General features: G+C 41.3%; 2 protein-coding genes across 5 annotated transcripts in view; one reads left to right on the top strand and one right to left on the bottom strand.

Moving 5' to 3' along the window:
- gpat2 (glycerol-3-phosphate acyltransferase 2, mitochondrial) overlaps window positions 1-13,222 on the top strand; it is a 90,119-nt gene extending 76,897 nt beyond the window's left edge. The window contains exons 15-25 of the mRNA XM_062381902.1: window positions 2,298-2,428; window positions 2,554-2,624; window positions 2,881-3,041; window positions 3,165-3,268; window positions 5,211-5,395; window positions 6,021-6,098; window positions 6,485-6,607; window positions 8,887-9,007; window positions 9,208-9,276; window positions 9,647-9,702; window positions 12,083-13,222. Of these exons, the coding sequence (XP_062237886.1) occupies window positions 2,298-2,428; window positions 2,554-2,624; window positions 2,881-3,041; window positions 3,165-3,268; window positions 5,211-5,395; window positions 6,021-6,098; window positions 6,485-6,607; window positions 8,887-9,007; window positions 9,208-9,276; window positions 9,647-9,702; window positions 12,083-12,199 (1,216 nt within the window). The 3' untranslated portion in view covers window positions 12,200-13,222. The remainder of the gene's footprint in view (window positions 1-2,297; window positions 2,429-2,553; window positions 2,625-2,880; window positions 3,042-3,164; window positions 3,269-5,210; window positions 5,396-6,020; window positions 6,099-6,484; window positions 6,608-8,886; window positions 9,008-9,207; window positions 9,277-9,646; window positions 9,703-12,082) is intronic.
- Window positions 13,223-14,193: 971 nt separating this feature from the next.
- On the bottom strand, window positions 14,194-18,840 carry fahd2a (fumarylacetoacetate hydrolase domain containing 2A). Of its 4 annotated transcripts, none has more exons than XM_062381959.1 (8): window positions 18,709-18,840; window positions 17,048-17,278; window positions 16,718-16,934; window positions 16,238-16,297; window positions 15,978-16,140; window positions 15,055-15,163; window positions 14,758-14,845; window positions 14,194-14,369 (listed from the first exon to the last, which is right to left on the bottom strand). In XM_062381959.1, exons 2-8 carry the CDS (start codon window positions 17,215-17,217, stop codon window positions 14,307-14,309), a joined length of 870 nt encoding a protein of 289 aa, XP_062237943.1. In that variant the 5' UTR covers window positions 17,218-17,278; window positions 18,709-18,840; the 3' UTR covers window positions 14,194-14,306. The 4 variants fall into 4 exon arrangements, with proteins under 4 accessions (XP_062237943.1, XP_062237942.1, XP_062237944.1 ...); XM_062381958.1 differs by having other exon boundaries at window positions 17,048-17,313; window positions 18,709-18,746; XM_062381960.1 differs by lacking the exon at window positions 18,709-18,840 and adding an exon at window positions 18,545-18,697.
- Window positions 18,841-19,621: the final 781 nt, after the last annotated feature.

Genomic DNA, 19,621 nt, shown 5'->3' with positions numbered 1-19,621 from the left:
GACTTGAGGTTTAATTTACTTTAAGGTTTAGGAGAGGGTTATAAAAAAAAAATTCATAATTTTACACGCACACCGTTTACACACATTACGAGACGCGACACGCAAAGCCAGGACATCAGGGTTAAAGTAACCGGAACGATTTGGAATCAGTGTCCAACTACATCGATTAATAACTCATTAAATGTGATAGTCAGTTTGTATGGGACGCGACAGGGACGGGGAGACACACACACACACACACACACTCACTCCTTCAGACAGGAGAGAATTTCCCTTCCCATAGATTATGGGTTCAACTTCATTGTAGCAGAAGATGCCACGCCGAACATTTATCCAGGAACATAAATATGAATTCAGCAGCCTTTTATCAAGATCAATTCAACATGTGAGTGATTAGAAAAGAACAGAGGAGCAGAGTGTCTTGTTGACCGACACTGAGTAATGCAGAAAGTAATTAATGCCTCCATTAATGTGGGGATGTAATTAAATAATTGTTAATCAATCATGATATTGATTTGAAGTCATATCACAGAGCCCTTCTCACAAGTCTCATTTCAAAGATGTGCACACTATGATTATTTATTTTTGTTCGAGATGCAAAGTGTTGCTGTCTGTCGGACATGTTTATTAACGAGGCCAGAAATAACACACTCTCTGATACCAACTGTGCAGTGAGCACTAAAGTAAGAGCACTACTACGTCTGCTTATTCATGCAATTATCCAATCAGCCAATTGTGTGACAGCAGCAAAAAGCATAAAACCATACAGGTATATGCCAGGTACTTCAGGTAATGTTCACTTCACACATGAGAATTTGGGGGGGGCTGGGGGCTGGTTTGAGTATTTCTGAAACTGCTGCTCTCCTGGGATTTTCACACGTAGTCTCTCTAGTTTATTCAGAGTGATGTGGAAAACTCAAAGCATTCAGTGAGCAGCTGTTCTGATGATGCTGTTGAGAGACAGGTTGGATCTTGTATCTCATACAATAGGCTTCTTTACTTCTTAATGACTAGTGGGAGGTTTCAGGTATTAAACCTCTCCGGATCGTTCCCTATCTGGAGAGTTGTTGATTGCTGAATGTGCATCTGATATATCGGATGTAATCATGTTAACAATGAAGCAGAAGCTCAAAGAAAAACCTTCCAATGTCTTGTGGAAACCAAACCACTGAAATCTGCTGTTTTTATGGGAACAAAAAGGAGGAATAACCCAGTATTAGTATGATGTTTATAATAAAGAGTTGTGTGAATGTCTCTCTCTCACTCTCACAGTTAAGAAGCGTGAATAATACCTGCTTTTACTGCAGCTAGCTTAAGAGAGAAACCTCATAAAACAACTACAGCTTGAGGTTTTATACACCCGTGTGCCCCTCAAGAGACTGAACCTAGAGATTTGGTGACAAATCCTGTATTAAAAATGAATTGATCCTTACTAAATGAATGATCTATGATTTATGACATATGATATTTACTAATTACAACCCCCTTTTTTTCCAGCTTGAACAAATATTTGTACTGGGACTAACATGATTTGTTGTGTATCTCTCTTGACAATGAATGCAATTCACTGCAACTCATTCTAACGGCATAAGGCCAACTGTTGTTTTTTTTATTGACTGTTTTACGAGAAAATGTAGTCCTGGTTGATTTGGTGAAAACAGTGGAAACAGGAAATTGGGTTTAATATGACAGTAGTTAGTAGGGCAAAAAAACAAACTGGTACTTTCCCCCCATCACTTGGGATTTGTCACCTGGCAGTTGTTCATCTAGGAACTTTGTCGTTTCATTATTTGAAACAAACAACACAGAAAAGGATGGTTGTCTTGTTTTGCTGACGTGGTTCTGATTACCTTTTGTATAAAAATCCTTGTTGTGGGAGTAATAAAAATGTGTCTTTTCTTATCTTACTTGCTGCAGTGATGAATACATTGCGTATTCGACGGGTGTTTCACATTAAAAGCTACTCCTGGTCTTTTCTAGTCAAATGCTTTTAATGTTATTCAGAGAAGAGAGTGATAAGGGAATAGTATGGCTGTTATCATTGATATAGAATTACACTGGATCAAATGTCGGACTCAACCAAAATAACAGCTACAGAGTAGAAAAGCAGGCTATGAATGGAAAATCAGTAAATAGCTGTTGAGGAAAAACAATCATGAGTTTGAGAAGTGGGGTTTGATTTCATGCAAATTTTAGGGATTACAACTTCAGGGAGGATTGAGTTTGAAATCTAAAATGAAATAACTGTAAACTCATCCTTGCATCCTTCTCTTCCTCTTCTCATGTTTCCTCTCAAGATCTAACACTGTGTTTGGGTGGAGGAGGATGTTGTGGCTCCTGACCTCTTCTCATTATGCATCTGAGCTTGATGAGCTTACTCCTACAGAGAGAGACCTCAGCATCGCCATCATCCTTCACCTCATCTTCTGTAGGTCCAGGATTATGTACCCCTGCTGAATTGTAAATGAATTTTGATAAACTGTTATTTTAATTTTATGTAAATTGCGCCGGATTATCCGACGCGGTGGGTTTGTGTGTGTTCTCTCTTTTTAGCCGCAACTTCCTGCAAGGCTGTGATGTCCACCAGTCTGGTGTCCAGTCTTTTGTTGTACAAACACCACAAGGTACAGACATCATCCTTGTGTTGGTGTGTTTGTTGAGCGATTTTCCCCACGGTGCTGTCGGTGTTAAAATCCTCCCCTCTAAGGATCCATCAGTGCTCTAAGAGGCTCATAAACAGAATTGGTTTTTCGTTCTAGTTTATTAGAGTGTGACAGTGATTTCCTGAGTCATACCCAGCAGTCTCTAATTAATGTCACCAGATGGTTAATGCTCACGTCTGATTTTGGAGCTAAACTTCTCCGTCCTCCTCCTCCGCAGGGTGTTAGTGCATCTGTCCTGTGTCGTGATGTGGCCTGGCTCACCGAGGAGCTATTGTTCAGGAACAAAGACGTCGGCTTTGGGGGGAGTTTACCGGAGGTTGTCCACTATTCCCTCTCTCTGCTTGCCCCGCACCTCGTCATAGGTGCAGTGCCATCTAGGTTGGTTTTTCCGACTGTGAACCCAGACAACTGCACCCACCTAAACTGTGTTGCTTATGGAAAATCCAATTCCCCTTTCAGTGAAACCTCTGTCTCCATTAATGTAATTTCTTCTTCTCATAGGAAAGACCCCTTTATTGTTCCCCGTCCCTCTCTCGCTGCCTCACTTCACCTCGCCCTCCAGGCTCAGATGGTCACACACACCTTTATATCAGAAGCTGTTGGTGGTGAGTGACTTTTCATGCATATATTTTCTGTTGCAGAGAAAACTTTCCTATAACACTAAAGTTGAAGTATCATTTGGAGACCCTGTGTTCTCCAGGCACCTTATTTTCCGTGGGAGGACTTGGCAGTGGCTCTGACTGTTGGCATGTCAGGACGGAAAATCGGTTTAAATCATGGCATTTCAAAGTATTTCCACTCAATATTCTCAATGTTTAAGGAAGACCAAACGTTGAGCCATGTCAAGGTGCTGTGCACGCAACTGATTTTGTTTTCCACTTTAAAAAAAGTGATGACAGATCATTAGTGGCACTGAAATCCTTCAGCTGGTTTGAACTCTTTGTTCTGTCACTTCTTGTTTGTACTTTTCTTCTAAATTTTCACATTTGTCATTGAATGTGACGTGTAGTGAATGTTGTCCAAACCCTCATTAATGAATTTCTACACCTGTAACAAGAGAGTCATCTGTGGAAGACAGGTAGCAAAGATATACGAGAATACAATACTTCAGCAGCAAGATTCAGAGACTTCAAAACCAGCCTTTTTCCATGTTAGATTAGTTTTAATGATTTGCAAACCTGTTTTATTGATTAAAAGCTCCAAAAATATAAAAAATGCAAACAACGCAGAGGACCTTGCCTGTCCTTTAACACAAGAAAACTCATTATTCAATCCGTACTATTTGGGCGATATCCTGCATTTTTTCCAATTCGTTATAAACAGTTTTGTGTTTATGTCATATACCTCAGAGCCATTCAATTTACCGGCTGACTTGTAATCACACTCACCAAAGGGTTATATGTAAAGGTGGGATTGTCATCTCTGCAAACCAGTATATCCGTGTTTTCATGTATACACCAATGCAATCGCATTCCTGTTAGGGAAGAGGAACTTCATATTTTAATATGTATGGCTGTTTTATTAGTTTGTCTTTGTGTGGGAGCTGTTAAATACAAATCTACACTGTGGATTTGGAACTCTAGAGTTGATGATTTCCCGAACCTTTCCCAAGTGTTTTGGTTATTTGACCTAACTATAATCTAATCATCGTTAATTTACCAGAACCACAATCTTTTCCTAACCACACTGTAGCTGCCACATGCAGATATCGGAGAAAATGAGAAATTTTGGAACTGAACCTAATCAAGGGATTTTCGGAATCACCCAGTATTGGCGGTCTTGTCTGGCAGAAGGTTTTGGAGAACGGCATAATACATATGAGTAATATATGGTAATGTAATGTTGGGAAGTCTATATCCTTAATTTTCACTCTATATTATATTCATTCGTCCTTAAAGCAAAAAGCTAATGTATCTGTATCTTCTGTTTCTAGACAACGTGGTCCCAGGCAGATTTGGGTGAAAGCATAGAAAGACTTGTACGTCACTAGTGGAGTTAAAAATAAAGCATTGTTGTTTATGAACAACAATGATGGGAATTAGTCTGCTTCCGTGTGACTCATTATTCCTTGTTCGATTTGTTTGGTGGTTTTGGAAGTGAAGCTGGTGGGCAATGGGCTTTTTACTGCTTAAAGCCTCTTTGCAGTAGACTGGGGGCTAACGTTGAGTGATAAAAACAAGTTAAATCAGTTCTATGAAGCTATGAGTTGCCATAAAATAAACAGTGATTTGAGGACACTCGCCTCAACCCCCAACAGGATTTGTTTTCAGTATTTCTCTTGCAGGTTTTACATTGTGAGGCAGCTGTGTTTATGGACATGAATGATCAGGATGTTAAGACTTTCCCACCAGCACATCAAAGTAGGATAACGGGGGATCTAAAGTATAAATAAAGACATAAACTTGTGTAAATGGCAGAAATCGTACATCACACAAAGGCTATGTCAAGTGTCCTTTTAGGATAGTTTGCTCAATATAGACCCACTCTTCCCACAGTATGTGCATATGAATCAGAGCAAATGGTCAGATGTTGCGTTTCTGTCCTTAGCATGCGCGGTATCCGCCATGCTGTGCGAGGTGGCCGTCAGTGGCGTCGGCAGCGGGGGGAGGAACGACGGCGTGGACGCTGCAGAGGTCAGAGGTGACACAGACTTTGATGTGGTGCTCTGCCAGTCTGAGCTGACGGAGCGAGCCCTGCAGCTCTGCCACCTCCTGCCTCCGGGCTTCATGCCAGTGAGTTTGAGTTCATGACACACACACACACACACACACACACACACACACACACACACACACACACACACACACACACACCCACTCAGACACACACACACAGTATATCTCAGTGGATGTTAAATGGAGCTGAAAAGCCATTCATCCTGCTCTGCTGCCTCTATCTCAGGCAGAGTGTGTGTGTGTGTGTGTGTGTGTGTGTGTGTGTGTGTGTGTGTGTGTGTGTGTGTGTGTGTGTGTGTGTGTGTGTGTGTGTGTGTGTGTGTGTGTGTGTGTGTGTGTGTGTGTGTGTGTGTGTGTGTGTGTGTGTTTATTTACATGCTCCATCAGACTGACTTCAAGGACTGAATCTGAGCCAGCAGCACCATTTCTTTCTCAGTTTGCTCATCTTTTATTTCAGCAGCAGCTCTTTCTTGTCTCGTCTGCTGGCAGCTACGCTTCTCACCCTGTTCTTTATTTTTCCCCTGCTCTCATCCCCCTGGCGGCCATCTCTCATTCTACTTGTCTGATCTCTGCTACATCTCTGCTACACACCTCATGCGCTCTGCCAGCTGTCTGTTTGTGCCTCATACCTGTCTTCTCCATTGAGCTCAGCCGTCCTCTCTCTGTCTCTCTCTCTCTCCAGCCCTGTCAGTCATCCCAGAGTTTTGCTCAGGACGCCATTGACAGTCTGGTACGCTGTGGCATCCTGATCATGGAAGAAGTAAGAAGACTTTTTTTTTTTTTTTTAAAACATGACAAAGTATAGTTTTGGAAAATACAATTGCCTCAAGATTGATCCAGTAAAGTGTTCAGACTTTTATAAGTTTAAAGTGTCTAGACTTCTTGCATCCAACAGCTTTTGGAAATCAAAGCATTTTCTTAAATAAATGAGTTAAGCAATTATTCATAACCCACAGAGAATTATCACATGAATCTGCAGCTGTGCTCATCTTTACAGAGCTTTAAAGTGCGTTTTCTTCTTTATGTGTCCAGTTCTCATCTTCAGTGTTTGGGTTTCACTCCAGCCGCTCTCATAGTGTTGTCTCTGGTCACAGCAGGCACTTCTTTATATTCAAGTTTTATCTTCATACCATCGATCCTGTATAGATTCCCAGAGATGTTCCCATCTGTGACTTCTGGAAGAAAGAGGGCACTATGACCTGGACCACCTCTGACGACCCTTATCACAGCGACTCTGACTGTGATGAGCAGGACCTGCGCTCCTACAAGGTAAAACACCGCTGAGCCCCCTCAGGCTTCTTCACATGCCTCAGAGAAGCACCAGAGGTTACATGAAGGGAGGAACACTCCACAAGGGGCAGACCCACAATAGAAAAATACAAGACACACCACATGAAAAGGAACTTTGAAGTAACTAAATCTCCATCACAAAAGCACCTACACAAATGAGTCACGTATCGTGAATGCCAATTAGCAGTATTAGCGGTTTGTGTCAGCTTTAAAAGAAGACGAACTGTCATGACTGTTGTATGTGATTTTCCAAAGCAACACGAGACAGCTAATCAACTTCCAAAGGGACCAGAAAGGCAGAGCTCAAAGTGCACGTGCATCTGTCACAATAAAGCTGCAAAGTGACATTAATGTGACAGCTTCAAGAGTCGTAACAGTCAAAGTAGGACCTGAACCGCATTTTACAAAGAGCAACAATCGAAGCACAGCGGCGTGATTGGATAAACACTTTAATCGAACCACTAATAAAAGGATAAATCACCGTTATCAATCATTGATCCATTTTTGTCTCATTTTCAGCAGATCAAAATGAGTGAAAGAATTATCAAATCATGAGGAGCTCTTTTTTGTTTTACTCAACGTATAACAGAATTGTTTGATTTGAGTGTATTTGTTGCATCAAAAAACAAATTCAAAGCACCAACTGTCATGAAACCTTTCTTGTTTTGAATTGTCTGCCGTAGTTCAAGCAAACATGGAAGTCATTTAACTTGTCTCAGCGTCCAATTTCACATGACCATGACCTATGACCTATGCTGTTGCCCGAAGCACTTTCATATCTTGTGAGTGTAAGTGTGCAGATTGTCTTTGTGACCCCTCAAGTTGAAACGCTGCATTATAAAAAAAATTTGAGAGCTTGAAATATTCAGTGTGTGGACTACACTGAATGTTGCTTCTGTTCTTCACCTCCATCGAATTGGGGTGAGATATGCACACGGCCTCTCCTCCTCTACCTGCAGCCATTATTTGAGACCCGGCTTTTATTAAAAAATTTAACAAACACTGCAACTGGCTGGAGTGAACTACACAGAAGACAACCAAATAAATTCTGATGCAAACCTGTGCTGCAAGCAAGTTAGTCTACCAGTCCAGAAAGAGTAATGCCACCTTTGTGCTGCATAAAATCCTTTCTTTACGTCTTTGTCTACAGAGGAAGCGCCTCGCCTATGTTTATACAGTTTTATTCGCTTTTTTCTTCCTCTTTTACCAACTCACTCTTCTTCTCCCAGTGCTGTGCCACTGCCCCCAGCTTAGGTGCTGAATGAGGACAGAACACACTCGGTACAAAACAATATAAAATATTCTCTCACCTCCTCTACTGCCTGTTATCTCTTAGCCTGCATAAATTCACTTGGGGTGGTCTCTCAAAGCAGGTTGGTAGTGATTCATGTTAAGTTGCAACAGCATTAACTTCTCAAGAAGAAGCCTGGTCTTGTTCAGCTTCAAAGTTTGGACATCTGAACTCTAAAACTCCTTTTTGTTTTGTTCGCTGTCTTTGTGTTTATAAAGGTACTTTATCTTATTTTATGTTATTAACAATGCCAAGCAGCCTCTCTTGCCTTGTTTGTAGCCACTGTATTTGCCCTTTGGTCATAATGTGTGTTTCCCGCTCGTTGAACCATTTTGATTTTAAAGTTCTACTGTGTATTGATGCTTTTAAACCGTTTATATTCACACCAGTATTTTTTTGAAGACGATATTGGATGTCAGATATCAGTGTATTTGTAAGGATTACAGTAGGATAAATAAGAATTGGCCTGAGTCTGTGTGTAGATAGCGCAGAGAAACTGCTGCAGACTGTTCTGTATGCTGTACTGGTATGGGCAACCATCCCTTGAGAGATGTATAATTTCATAATGGACCAAGTAATACAGGGCAATTCTACAGGAGCAGCTGCTAACCTCCGCTCTTATAGAGTACATTCCCATGTAACAAAAGTATAATGGCCCCATCCACACTGTTCACTGTGAACTGTTCAGAAAGTGCTTCTATGAATCCTCTGTTTTTTTGTTCTCCCTCACGACCAAATGCAACCGTGAGCTCAGGTTTTATGGTAAATGTCTGATTACATGAAGTCAGAGCAGGAATAGATTTCCAGCTTCTGAACCCTTCAAACAGAGGAAAGGTTTCTTTATGACAGAATTGTCCAGCAAAACCATGTGGACATAGGTATCACCATGTGCTCATTGTAATGGAAAAACATTTCCTTCATCACCATTTTGCTCATTTTCTGCTTTATCCCTGTCCACTTTTCCTAGATAAGTCAGCCAAGCCTCTGTCCAGAAATGCTCTTCTTCCTCTGCAGTATGCTAGCTGGACATCTGAGGGCACTGTGTTGGACCACAACAGGACTGGACCTCATAGACTCACCTCTGCCTGGTACAGTGTGTTTACAGGACAATTTCTTAAAAAAATGTGTGTATGTTTCACCCTGTGCCATTTGTACTGACCTGTTAAGCCCGCACCAGCCTTAAATATACAGTATATTAGCATGTAGCTGAACCATGAATTCTCCATATAATAACTGTGCAGATTGTCCAGCATAATTGCCTTTATTTTCCTGTTTTTTACTGCTGTAGAAACAGAATTTGTGGCTCAGATACACTCTCATCTGTGTGACACGGCAAAGAAGAAGAAACAGCACTATGGTGAACTCATCCTGACACACACAAACACACAAACACGAAAATCTATAGAAGCTTGTAAACTTGCCTCGTCCCACTGATACAGTGTGTTGTAACAAATCAGACACTGCTGAAGAAACGCCCAGAGATTCCCCCACTCACATCAAAAACTCCTCTTCTTCTACTTGTTATTCTTCTTCTCCTCATTCTTCTGCTTCTTCTTAAAAAAGAACACATATGACAATCAGTACCCCCCAAATGAAACCCTTCAATAATACACAGTAAAACAGTCCTGCTGGAAATGGCTTTGTTCTGTTATCTCAACCTGGTTTTTCTATATTGGATATCTGCCTGTTCTTTTGATTCATATGTGCCTTTGTGTCCTATCTCACAGAGAGCTGCTCAGAGGAGGCTGTACACACTGCAGTTAGAACACTAATAGACCTGGGGGTGAGTGACAGCCTCTTTATGAATGTGTGTGTGAGTCTGTGTGTGTCTAAATATGTCAGTCTGTGTAGAATTAGGCCGTATCAACTCAGGCCTGAAAGTTTAGCAAAATTTCAACTCCTAAAAAGTTGAGCTCAAACATCCATCTGTTTCCAGATGGATGTGAATAAAACCCAAAATGGCAAACGATCGGTCAATTGCTGGCAGCATTTTTCAACAATATTCTTAACGTCAGCAGGAATACAACCGGATTTTAATGCAACACTCAGTCTGACTTGATCCATATCCAATCATATTTGTGGCAGAAATGTCAATCTGAACTGGAGTCACTGGGCCAAGGACACAAGTAATTTAAAACCAGAAATTGAAAAAGTAGCACAGACTTGTCAAGGTGCCTTAACTGTGGCAGTGTGATCTACATTTCATATTCATGTCTTATAAACAGAGCACAGGTATTATTTAACCATGGACTAGATGATGAGCGCATCTACACTCCTTCTCTCTACCCAGAATGAAGGTAGATGATAGACGCTACCATCTTGCACATTTGAAGTGAGAGTCTGTGCACTAGCGATCAGGGGACGGAGCCACGGTAGCGAGGACCTGTCAATACACAAGCTTGACCAATCAGGAGTCAGTCTCAGCTGTAAATAATGACTTTTCACCTGTTAGAGCATTAATAACTTTTTTTTAAACATGAAGACTTGAACAGACATCAGGGTGATAAGAACTACCTGAGATGACGAAAACCATCTTTGAGAAAAATGCATTCGACATATTCCTTGCATTTTTTATTTGGTCCTTGACCCTCCATTAATATGGATGAGTCAGGATTTCTGACCTATACTGCAGTCAAACACTATGTGGCAATCATGACGCTTTTGCTTCACTTTTGGGGAGCACTCATGTCTTATATAATCTTTATATACAGTGTACGTTAAAGACTTATAATCCCATTATTATCGTCTTTATCTAATTACTTTCCCCCAAGGACACTTTTCAAGTGTAGTGGAACTAGATTTAAAAACATTTCAAACTTAAAAAATTAATTGTCTGTTATCAACATTTAGCAAATGTAGTTACTGTGTGGAATTAAGTTTCTAAATTCTCTAAATAAAAATATAACTGGGTTCAGCTGTGTACTTTTGTACAAGTTTTATTTGCATGTATTTATGCTACATTACACCTTAATAAATATTGTGCTTCCTACTTCACTATGTTTATTGACAACTATCGTTAAAAGTTTATTATATCACAAGAATTGTCAACAGAAAGTATTAGATCATCAAAATTATATAATGAGCTTATAAAATATGATCTGTTGTAACAGATGAATCTGCCCAACAAATCACCTCATTGAGTTATAATATTGAGTATTTTTCAGAAAATGCATGAGGACAGATTCTTGGCTGGCAGTGTTATTCTAGTAAGGTTAGATAAACATTTCCATGTTTGGGTTGTGACCTGAACTGAAAACAACCCATTGAGGATATAACAGAAGCTCGGATGAGGCCAGATAATTGCTTATGATTAAGTCTTTGAAATGTGTTTCTCATACAGTGAAAGAAAGGAGGCACCTAATGGTTTTTTGTTGCAGAGATATGTGCATCTGTTATCGCTGCCTGCGCCGACTTAGCAAACGGAGGACTCGTGAAAAGGAGAGCGACCTCGCCGATTTGGCACCAACTTAAAAAGCAGTGAAGAGAAATCTCCCCTATTCTTCCTAGAAAAATGGAGAAGTTCTCCCCATAAATCTTAATTTTTTATTTTATAAATATTTAAATGTGTGTTTCGGCACAAAAGCATTTTGCCACTCAGCCTTTCAACTTTGTGAAGTAGTGACTGCACCCATCAGTCGTATCAGTCTGCGGGTTGGGAATCACTGTCTTTAAAAATAGAGCAGCATTGACCCATATATCTGCAAAGATCTCATGAGGTTCTTATTAACTTCCTTATTAAGGTTATTATCAGAAATGGCTGTTATCTTGTTTGTGTTTAGGATTTGACAGATGATTTACAATTCTGATCACAACGGCAAATCGAAAAGAGGATATTTGTGAATGATGCACTTGTAAAATAAAGTATGAATGAAGTGATATTTATGTTATATCTTTAGTGTTGTTTTTCTTCCTTTTTTTATCTGTTCTTTTTTGGAAAGGTCTTTTTTTTATCTCTTTTATTACCTCAGTGTTTTTTATTTGGACTTGTACTAAAAGGTACTCCGCTAAAGATAAGGAAAGCTGCGTGCTCACACTGTCCAAACAAAGGTGACTGAATAAAAAGGCTCTGTGTGTGTGTGTGTGTGTGTGTGTGTGTGTGTGTGTGTGTGTGTGTGTGTGCGTGTGCGTGTGTGTGCGTGTGTGTGCGTGTGTGTTCACCTCAGGTTCTTTCGGAGGAGCATCAGAAGGACGGCGTCTTCCTGGGCGTCAGTCCTTTGTTCCAGTCGACAGAGAACAGGCAGAAACTGCAGCTCTTCATCAAACAGTACCTCTACAACTAAAGTGCCTAACTGAGCAGCCGGACTCGAGGCCTCAACATGACTCTTTGTGTTAGAGTCTGACCTCATCCTGTGTTAGTATCAGAGAAACTTATGTTTAGTGTTACAAGGAAGGCAGATCTGCACCGAGCCGGGACGCCCGAGCCTTTAGGTTAATTGCATTTTGATTTGTCAGAGATGAGACATTGATTTTGAGTTTATCTTTAGTAATGGCATTAGCATAAAGCCACAGGAGACGGGGATTAGGAAGTCCCTGTAATCAGATGTGAGGACTCGAAGGATGATGGTGCTTAGCACAGCTTGTGTTTCATGTTTACGTTGTAATTAAGGCTGCTGACGTTGTGTTTGTTACATGTGGAGAATGTTTTGGTTCTTGTTTTTCGTAGTGTTTGACAGATGGATCCTTAAAAATAAATCAGTATTTCCTCATAAATTCAACACTTGAGAGAAGGTGAGTTTCTCGTACTTGAGGTGAAGCATTTTAGAGGAAAACATTCAATTCCCCTTCCTGGAGATCACATTTGTTCCAGGCAGCTCATCCTTGTGAGTGGCTCCTCTCCTGCATGCAGATCTCTGTGTGCTGACTCAAACCTCTGGAGTGGGTCTATTCCACATCGACCTTTTGACTCCAAGACACAGATACAAATCGATAACTCTCTTTGAACAGGGCATGGCTTCCTCTGGCAGGTGTTAATGATTTTGAGTTCACAGCCAATAGTTTGTACAGTGAAGAATCTCAGTGGCCGTGAAACAGAGCACAAAGGCTGTGAATCTCTACTGCCACCCAGTGTTGAATCGTGTATGTACATTCAACGTCTCGATTCATTTATCTGTACGTATATACATTCAGGTTAGTTTGATTGTACGAACAGGGTTATATTGTTTTGTGGTGCTGTTGAACTACTTCTGCATTATATTGAAACGTGTTTCTGATATTTTGTTCTGTTTGTATCAGTGACGGTGAATAAACAGTTTAGTCTCCTCTCATTCTGAAGCAGTACAGTTGAATAGCACCTCAAATTAGACCCTGAAATGGCCTGATTGAAAACTGAACTAAGAAACTATATAGAAGGGGTCATGGTCAATGATTGTTGCATTAATCTGTGTTAGTGCTTAGAAAAGGCACCCGAGTATGTTTCTGTAATATTCCAGTTAAAGCATCTGCACAACAGTTTTTTGCTGGGAATTGAAAGTAATTACAGTTTTTTATGATACAAACTAAATCATCAAAATCAAACAACTTGACTATTTAAAGATTCAATGTATTAATTTTGTTTTCACATTTACAAAGAAAGAATCCATAGGGTGAGTTTTGGAGGGGCCTAGAGCTCGGGGGGGTGCGTTGATGCCGAGCTTTTGTGTCCACGTGCTGTGACGTTAACCCTCATTTTGAATATAATTCCTCCCGTCATTAAGTGACTCAGTGGTCAAACTTAACTACCGGGTTCAACACGACCCCTCATGGTTGAATAGAAAAATGTAAAGGGCTCTGCTCAGTCGTGACTAAATTAAAGCTCATCTGTCAGTGGAAAAAAAAATTCCAGTGAAGGCAGCAGCTCCATTAGTCAAAGTAATTGTATAGAATTTTCTCTCTGGCAACGGAGGACGGTATATTTCACATTTGATTGAATTTCCACCGTCACGGGAAAGCTGCTTTACATTATGAGAAAATATTCATGATTCCTTGGAGAGCGTAGAAAAAGTTTCATCTGTGATTTATCCTACTATCAAAGATAATTCGAAATGTTGCCCACATATGGGAGCTCGTGGAGAGGCTCATTGTCTCCGCTGTGGAGCACGAGTGGGTGGCTGCTAACGGGGGGACGTTACAGCTGCTGATGACTGTCACTGTGACTCAGACCTGGGGTTTGGCTGCAAACACCATATTGAGTCATGTAAGTGCACTGTTTCTAAAAAGAGATGTTTCCTTCCCCACTGTGTGTAGCATTGGAAATACACACAACTTACACATTTTCACAGAATCAGGCTGAAAAATGTTACCATGAAAATAGTCATTTATTGTGAAAAGCTAGCGATTTAGAAGTGTATTGGGTTTATTTGACAGCCGGCAGTTCTTCATGTGCTGCTGGTGTTTTCAGCGGCTCGGAGTTTAGACGACTTTGTTGATTATAGAGCCCAGCTGGTCGATCTGACACTCCACCACGTCGCCTCTCTGAAAGAGAAAAACGTTCAACACTCAGTTGGAACACACGATTTTCCCAAAGTCAACTAAAATACTGCTTCAGGCAAAACACAGTCCCTCCATCTCTGCACCAGCAGTTGTTGAAGAGTAGAGCTGGAGCTGGATCAGCAAACCAGTTCTACATATATTCATCTGACACTGATAATTATGATAATTGTCTCATTTGTTTTAAATGTAAGGACAGATTTTTGCTCCTGGGTGAAGGTTCAACTCTTCTCTATGAGCAGAGAATAGCAAACACTTGATTTGCATTAATAAATATGGAACTTTTGTTATATTCTTTTGTTGCCGGAAGTGATATTGTGATAATCATTGACATTGTTTTGTCGCCCGGTCGTAGTTTCACACATGACGTCACCTTGAGAAAGACGGGTGGAGTTCGGAAAACGCCCACGCCCGGAGGAGTGCCCGTCAGAAACACATCTCCTGGAGTTAATGTCACGAACCTGATGCAGGAAAAGAAAATTCAGATTCAGAATTAGGAGCAGGGAGGAGACAGTGACCAAACTTACAATGACAGGACATTTGTAGCTGCTGGGGAATTGTATATCCTCATTTCGATAAAATAGAGAAAGTTCTATATTATGTTATTTATTACTGAAAACATGATGTCTGAGGTTCTCGTGTGCAGACACCAAACAGAGTGTGAACTCACTTGGAGACCCAGGCCACCAGCTGCTCCGTCTTAAAGATCAACTGGTCTGTGTTGCTGCTCTGGACTGTGTCTCCGTTAACCAGGCAGCGCACGGCCAGGCTGTGAGGATCTGGAGGGAGGGACACGAAACAACAAAATAAGTAATAAAACTACTAAAATAATCTTGTTTTTGACCAAGTAACACTGATTATTTGATATTCATATTGCTAAATAATTTTTGAGCTGTTGAAATTTAGTTCAGGGATAATTCTGTAGCACCGCTTTCAGCAGTTTCTATCATTGTACCTCATATTATTGTGCTAATAGACACTTAGACTTAATTGTTATTTTTGAGGTTCCAACTAAATTACTTCTCTGAGGAAACGCAATAATAATATCACATTTATTCCAAAATGCATTAAATAAAATGTAGATACATGAGTTAAACATGACTCATAAGGCCACCTAGTGTTATTATTAAACCTTGCAGGGCCAATGCTTACACAGACTTCATCGTTTGGGACGTCTCTAAATCTTGACGGTTGTATATATATCAGCTCATGGGCGTTTCTTAGCCCCGACTCCGTGCACTGCATTCTAAAGGAATTCTTCAGAGAGAGACACTTCTCAGACTTCCTGTTCGTGATGAGGTTTTCCTTCCAGTTTTTTAAATTTTTCACATAAAGCTCAGCGTGTTCGGAAACTGTCACGTTAATGTTGCTTCTTAGAAACTCTCAAATTATTAATTAAAGTGATGGTCAGAAATATGATAAACCACATGTATTTAAACCCACAAAATCGTTATCGCACCCCAGTTGACGCCCTGCTGCTCCAGTCACAGCTTGACTGAGATCAGAATCACAGATAACTTATTCATCACACTTTCATTTCCCCTTCCTCCCTCGCTCTCTCTCTCTCCCTGCTGCGGCCGCACGTTCCCTCACCTCTAACAGAGTCGGTGGTTACCAAGGCCGGGCCCAGCGGACAGAAGCTGTCGAAGGTTTTTCCCAGCAGCCACTGCTTCCCGTTGCGCCTCATCTGCCAGTCACGCGCGCTGACGTCATTGGCCACAGTGAAGCCGGCCACATAGGAGAGAGCGTCTTCCTCCTGCACAACAAGAGGAGCGGGGATGGAGTCTGAATCACGGCTCTGAAGAGATGTTCCACCAGATCAAAGCATCGTGGACGTCACAGGTGATACTCACCTTGATGTGTTTTCCTCTGCGTCCAATCACAAAGGCCATCTCCACCTCCCAGTCCACCTCCTTCAATCCCACAGAAAGACCAAGATGAAGCAAATGCAGCTTCAAAACTAAATTGATCCAAACTACACATTCGGTATACACAGGATGAAGTTTGAGTTGTGCTCACGAAAAAGAAAAACACACAAAATGTGCTTGATGCTTGAGCTGCAGAACTACTGGTGAGACAAAGTATGTCATATCTAGTTTTACCATCCAAGACACGCACACACACGTCTAGTGCTCGTTTTCTTCTGCAGTATGTGAGGTACAAATGTAAATTACTGCATCATCCCATAAACATGATGCTTCCGGTCACGGCAGGTACGAGCGCGGAGGCGTTTAAACATCACACATAGTTTAAAAACATCTTCAAACACATTTGTTCGCTTCCTTTGCACATGACAATAAAGTCTTGAATCTTGAGTGGTCACCTGCTCTCACCTGGCTCTCTGAGGGCAGTGCAATGTCATCGTACGGCCCGGTGATGGCGCTGGGGAACTTGCTGAAGATGATGGGTTCTTTGGGGACCGGGGCGTTCTGCTCCAGGCAGTGGTCGAGGTAATTCATGCCCACGCACACCACCTTCTCTGGGGCCAACACGGGAGAGAGCAGACGGACGCCTGATCGATCCAACACACACTGACCAGACGCCAGAGCTCTGAGGAGGAAGAAGAAGGGGTCAGAGGGTGCATGTTGATCTGGGACAGAAGAATGTTGGCGTGTTAAAACATGGTTCCCTAACATGACTGAATGTGAGTGAGTGATTGACACCTCTGTGCACACTCCAGACCCTTGTCCCCCAGCTCCAGCAGCTCCCTCATGGTCGAGGGCATGGAGGGGTCAAAGGCCTTCAGATCCACCACACCGAGCCCCTCACCCTGCTCCACGCCCACTCGGATGCCCCCCCCGTCACCATGAACATGAAACTGCACCAGGCGCATGGCCGCACCGCTCAAGCTTCGCCTCTGGACGTTGGTCGCTCGCCTTGGAGAGAGCAAACTTCTGCAGAAGCGAAAGGAGCAAAGAGGAAGTCTCATCTGTTGAGGAAAAGAGAAATGAAAGTGTCGAGGCGAACAAATGGATAACGACAGACGAGCAGAGAGGAAACAGAAATCAAACAGGCTAATGGGATTTTTATGGTTGGTTGTTTTTTTTCTGCCCAGTATCAATTAAGTAATTAGTCAGATGTCATTAAATAAAAGACAGAAAGAAAGTGAAAGATTACATGTTTTATCCAAAAAGTCAGAGAAAAAATCTGCATTTAATTTGGTGGAGTCAGAATAAAAGAGATTCAGCGATTACAGTTCTGTTTGATATAAACTTAGAACGTCTGCGTTGGTCCTGTTGGGAGGTTCAATGACCTCAAGTGTCACAGCAGAAATAAAAACACAAAGACTGGTGAGAAAGAAATGATCATAATGTGAACTGCTTTATTCCACAAACCAGTTTGTTGAGCGGAAGCAGCCAAAATAAGTAAAGTGTCCTTTGTGTCAGCACAACCATGTGAGGACACAATGTTCAATCAGCCGTGTGAGAACAGGTCTGATACAAGAGCACGGCTGCAACAACAACTCATAAAACCCTTGATAGTAAATAGAAGTTAATGCAAAACCATTCATCTGAGATATAATGTGATCTCTGGGTTGGTCCAATTCATGTGAACGCGATATATCAGGAAAAGCTCGAGGGAATTTCTTCAAATTTGGTTCAAATCTTCACTTGGACTCACTGGTTAACTGATTCGATTTCGGTGGACAAAGGTCACGGTGCCCCCCCCCCCGCGACTTGAGGGAATATCTTCAACTTTTGATCAGTTGTCTCTTTGGACTCAAAGATGAAGGGATTCGGTTTCAGTTGTTAAAGTAAAGGTTGTGTTCTTGTTTGGAGAAGAATGTGGATCTGTGGCCTGATGGCTGATCTGAGGACAGATCCTCTCCTGACACCTTTGATCCCGCTCGGTCCTGAGGGATCCGATCACAGGAGGACAGATCGGAGTGTGAACTTCTCAATGTGCTTACAGATCTACACACTGGCCTGTAGGACAGAGGTGACATGCGTGTTTATTTACATACGGGGGGGGGGGGGGGGGGGCTGATCACGTGGTCACAGGAGACATTCAGGTGAGATCAGATTAATTTACCTCAGCGGACACCAGGGCCCTGAACTCATTACATTCGAGATCTGATCAATTAGGTCTGAGATCATTGTATCTGTGTGAATGTGTCCTGAGCTGTGTTCCCTATCTGGTGCTGACGAGCCTCAACAAACCCTTCATCAGCTGATTCCACACTTCACTTCCGGCTGAACTCGCACTTCACTGTTTCCCCTCAGTTATTCAACACCTTAAGAATAAGACAACGTTTCTGTCGAAAGAGTAAAAAACAAAAGAGCTTTTAGTTTCTTGCCCTCTGGACTCAGCTTGACGTACTCACCGCTCAGCTCCTGCACACACAACACACCTCTTCCAGCTCCTTCCGGTTTGTGTTTGTAGTCCACGAGGTCCGACAAATCAGAGACAAGACAAATCCAACAAACGTCCCTAATGTCAAATCGTTATATATTTTTTTTTAATTAATTTCATGTTAAGCAATATATAATTTACTTATATATTCATCTTGATGCTGGTTTTCAGGTTGTTTAATCAGTTTTAAAAAACTACAACTACCATATTCATCCTCGAAGGCGCCTTCAAATACAATGGGAATTTAGCAAACTCGATCACTTAACTCTTTGTGATTGATTCAAAAATAATAATCAGTTCCACAATTTGTGACACTTTGACTTTAACCAACTGAAAAGTAATTTTGCTACACGTGTTTTTGTCTGCTGTGTTGTAATTGTTTTTATTTTTTGCACTTTTTAATGTCCCCTGGCTGTTTTTGGCTGACTGGTGTTATGGGATTACTTTAACGGGATAGAAAAGATGGAGAGCATAAGATGTGCTGCTCACGTTTACATTCATGTTTTCTTGTTTGCTTGAATTAAGAGAATCACTTTTATATTCCGGACCTCTTGGGACTCAAATTGTGATTTCTAATGAAACCATGTGAGAAGGTTTGATGAAACCACCAATAATTCCAAGAAATGTTGAACAAATCGACAATCATCATTTGCACAATCTTAAATTTGATATGACCGAGTTGTGGAGTGAAGAGTCCTTGTTCAACTTAGTGGTTTAGATATAAAGAAAAAAGAATGGAATTAAATTAAATGTAACCAAATGTATGTTACAAATACTTCCAAACTATAACTAACTACATTTATGCTTAAATTCACTGTGTTGCTGTAAACCACTCATCATCTGATGTCATTATACACAAAATAATTCGGGTGTTGTTCAATCAC

The sequence above is a fragment of the Platichthys flesus genome, chromosome 3 (genome assembly GCF_949316205.1).
Source record: "Platichthys flesus chromosome 3, fPlaFle2.1, whole genome shotgun sequence".
NCBI classification, from domain to species: Eukaryota; Metazoa; Chordata; class Actinopteri; order Pleuronectiformes; family Pleuronectidae; genus Platichthys; species Platichthys flesus.
Note: the sequence above shows the minus strand (reverse complement) of the source record. Positions and strands in the feature narration are given on the sequence as shown.